Raw genomic sequence first — 3131 nt, forward strand, 5'->3', positions numbered from 1 at the left:
ATTATGTAATAAAATTATGAAATGGATAAAATTATGTAATATATAGTACCTGCTTCTCTTGCCTCTGCTCTTATTAGATGGTAAAATACCTACACGTATTTATGTAAAAGAAAAACAAGAAGAAGAAAAATTAATATTTTGTCACATACCGCCAATTATCCATAATTTTCTCTCAAGATAAAGGTAACCGACGTAGTCAAAAGCATTGGCCACGTAGTTGGATTTAGTTTCCCATGCAATTTTTTTTTTTTTTGAGATAATTATTTATTATCTTGCCTACTGCTATATAAAGGTACCTCGAGCACCATCAAGGATACACAAGAAAAGAAAACAACAAAACACGGAAGTAATCTTCTCTTTTTAATACAACTTCTCTCACAAATAACTTTTTTTTGTCAAAACAAGTTGAAAATGAATCCCAATGTACTTGGTGTTTCAAACAAGGGTTTGGCCAGGGCAGCAAATTTGCCTAGCCGTGCCTATGTGACATTCTTGGCAGGTAACGGTGACTATGTTAAAGGTGTTGTTGGTTTGGCTAAAGGATTGAGGAAGGTGAAATCTGTTTACCCTCTTGTGGTGGCAGTGTTACCTGACGTCCCAGAGGAGCACCGCCACATACTGATCAACCAAGGCTGTATAGTCAGGGAGATCGAGCCTGTTTATCCTCCTGAGAATCAGACTCAGTTTGCTATGGCTTACTATGTCATCAACTACTCTAAACTCCGCATCTGGGAGGTACATACAAAAAGCTTCATTTTAAGTTTTTGATTTGAGTTTTAATTTTAATTTTGTGCGCTAAATGTATGTTCAGTCTTAATTTTAAATTTTGAATAAGGCATATACATTGTTTTAGTTTTAATTTTGTGCACTAAATGTATGTTCTGTCTTAAACTTAAATTTTGAATAAGGCCAGGTGTATACATTGAAGGTGGGCAAGTTTTATTGCTACATGTCAAGCGTAATATATGACCGACTCTCATGGTGTGGTAGGTTCTCATGGTGTGGTAGGTGTCGGATGAAAATATTTTTCAAAAAATACTTTTAACTTTTTCCAGATTCAGTTGGTAAAACTTTTTAAAAAATTTTTCTCTTCTTAAATATCTTATAAATGAGGAAAATCTTGACTTTCATAGCAAAAGTAGTAAAAATAAGTTTCACTAGTCGCTCTGAATTCAGAGCGATTGTGCTATCCCATTATCCAACACTCTTTTTCGCCCACATCCCATCGGCACCATTTGATTACCCAAACCCCCAACCCCGAACCTTCATAGAATTTATCTAAATTATAGATGAAGTATTTTAAGATAATATTTTTTGCTTATGTATCGAACACAAGAAATCAAGTAAAAACGTCCACTTATTTTTCTAAAAAACATCAAAACATTTTCCCTCACACCGAACACACCCTCAAAAGGTTACACACTTTTGTGATTTCATATATATATCCTACACAAATTAAGACCCAGGTTATACCAGTGCGTTCCACTGGATTTTCAGCAAGCTCACGGGTGACACCGTATAATTGGTTCTAACTGCTAATTTTTGTTTTTTGGCGAGTAAATGCAGTTTGTGGAGTATAGCAAGATGATATATTTGGATGGAGACATCCAGGTGTTTGAGAACATAGATCACTTGTTTGACTTGCCATATGGCTGTTTCTACGCTGTGATGGATTGTTTCTGTGAGAAGACTTGGAGCCACAGCCCACAGTACAAAATTGGGTATTGCCAACAGTGCCCAGATAAGGTCCAATGGCCTGAAGAAGAGTTAGGACCAAAGCCAAGTCTCTATTTCAACGCTGGCATGTTCGTATTTGAGCCGAGTCTCCCCACTTACAATGACCTTTTGAGTACCCTTGAAGTAACTCCTCCTACCTCTTTTGCCGAACAGGTAACCTTAATCTTGACTTTTATTTTTGTTGTTTGATAGGCTGTGCCTTATTTATGTATTTGAAAAATAGTCTGTCATGCAGTTTCAAATTTCACTGGTGAACATAAAAATGTTTGGGGTTTCATCTGTTTATTCTAATATCTCATGGCAATGGTTATTTTTCAATTACAGAGGTTGAAAAGTAATCAGATGTGTGAATTATACCACTTAAAATCTTGTCAACATGACTAAAGTGTGGGCTTGTTTTGGTTAAACTTGTGCAGGATCTGTTGAACATGTACTTCAAGGAAATTTACAAGCCAATTCCAAATAAGTACAACTTAGTTTTGGCCATGTTGTGGCGCCACCCGGAGAACGTAGAGATTGACAAGGTGAAAGTTGTTCATTACTGTGCAGCAGGGTCCAAACCATGGAGATACACTGGAGAGGAAGAAAATATGGACAGAGAAGACATCAAGATGTTGATAAGAAAATGGAGAGCTATATACCATGATAAGTCACTAGACTACAAGAACAATGTCATTAATAACAACAATAAATTCATGCCAGCGCTTTCCAAGGCCCGCGGTGGCTTTGGCTACATTACTAACCCCTCTGCCGCTTAGCTTGGTGAGAGAAGAACCAGAATTAATAATGTTTGGTTTTCTATTTTCTTTATATTTGAGGTTTATAGTGTTTTAAAGAAAGTTAGAACTAAGCATATAGCAAGGTTATTTTGGCTCTCTCTTCTATGCTCACCAGAGAAGGGATGGAGTAATACGTATGTATGTACGTACGTACTTGGATAGGAGAACGTCTTATTTTAAGTTCTCCTTGAATTTGTATTGGAAGAATACATAAATGAACTATATGTATTATTAATACTGTACTGATCGTGTCATTTGGTTGAATGAATAATGTCTTGATGATGTGCATCGTTGTTTGCTGTCTTGAGGTGTACACTTAACTCATTCTAAGTGTCTTGAGGTGTACACTAACTCATTCTAAGTGTTAACTTGTGTGCTGTTATAAGTAAAAAGAAATTTTACACTAAAATCAGTTTGAAGTATTATAAGCAACAATTTATAATAGTAGGTAAGATTAGTCACTTTAAAAATAAGTCGGATTAACTACAAGTAGTTAGATGATATATTGTTCCTGTAAAATTAGTTTTTTTTTTTTAATTGAAATAGCACCTTATATAACAGTTCTAGCCAGGCAGATATAATTTTTCAGTCGTCTAGAATCTTTACTTGGTAGAA

General features: G+C 35.5%; 1 protein-coding gene across 1 annotated transcript; it reads left to right on the plus strand.

Moving 5' to 3' along the window:
• Positions 1 to 313: 313 nt before the first annotated feature.
• LOC107858516 (galactinol synthase 2) lies at positions 314 to 2802 on the plus strand. The gene is made up of 3 exons (XM_016703193.2): positions 314 to 735; positions 1567 to 1890; positions 2154 to 2802. The coding sequence occupies exons 1-3, from the start codon at positions 412 to 414 to the stop codon at positions 2493 to 2495; spliced, it is 990 nt and encodes a 329-aa protein (XP_016558679.1). The 5' UTR covers positions 314 to 411; the 3' UTR covers positions 2496 to 2802.
• Positions 2803 to 3131: the final 329 nt, after the last annotated feature.

The sequence above is a fragment of the Capsicum annuum genome, chromosome 2, assembly GCF_002878395.1.
Source record: "Capsicum annuum cultivar UCD-10X-F1 chromosome 2, UCD10Xv1.1, whole genome shotgun sequence".
Classification (NCBI taxonomy): domain Eukaryota; kingdom Viridiplantae; phylum Streptophyta; class Magnoliopsida; order Solanales; family Solanaceae; genus Capsicum; species Capsicum annuum.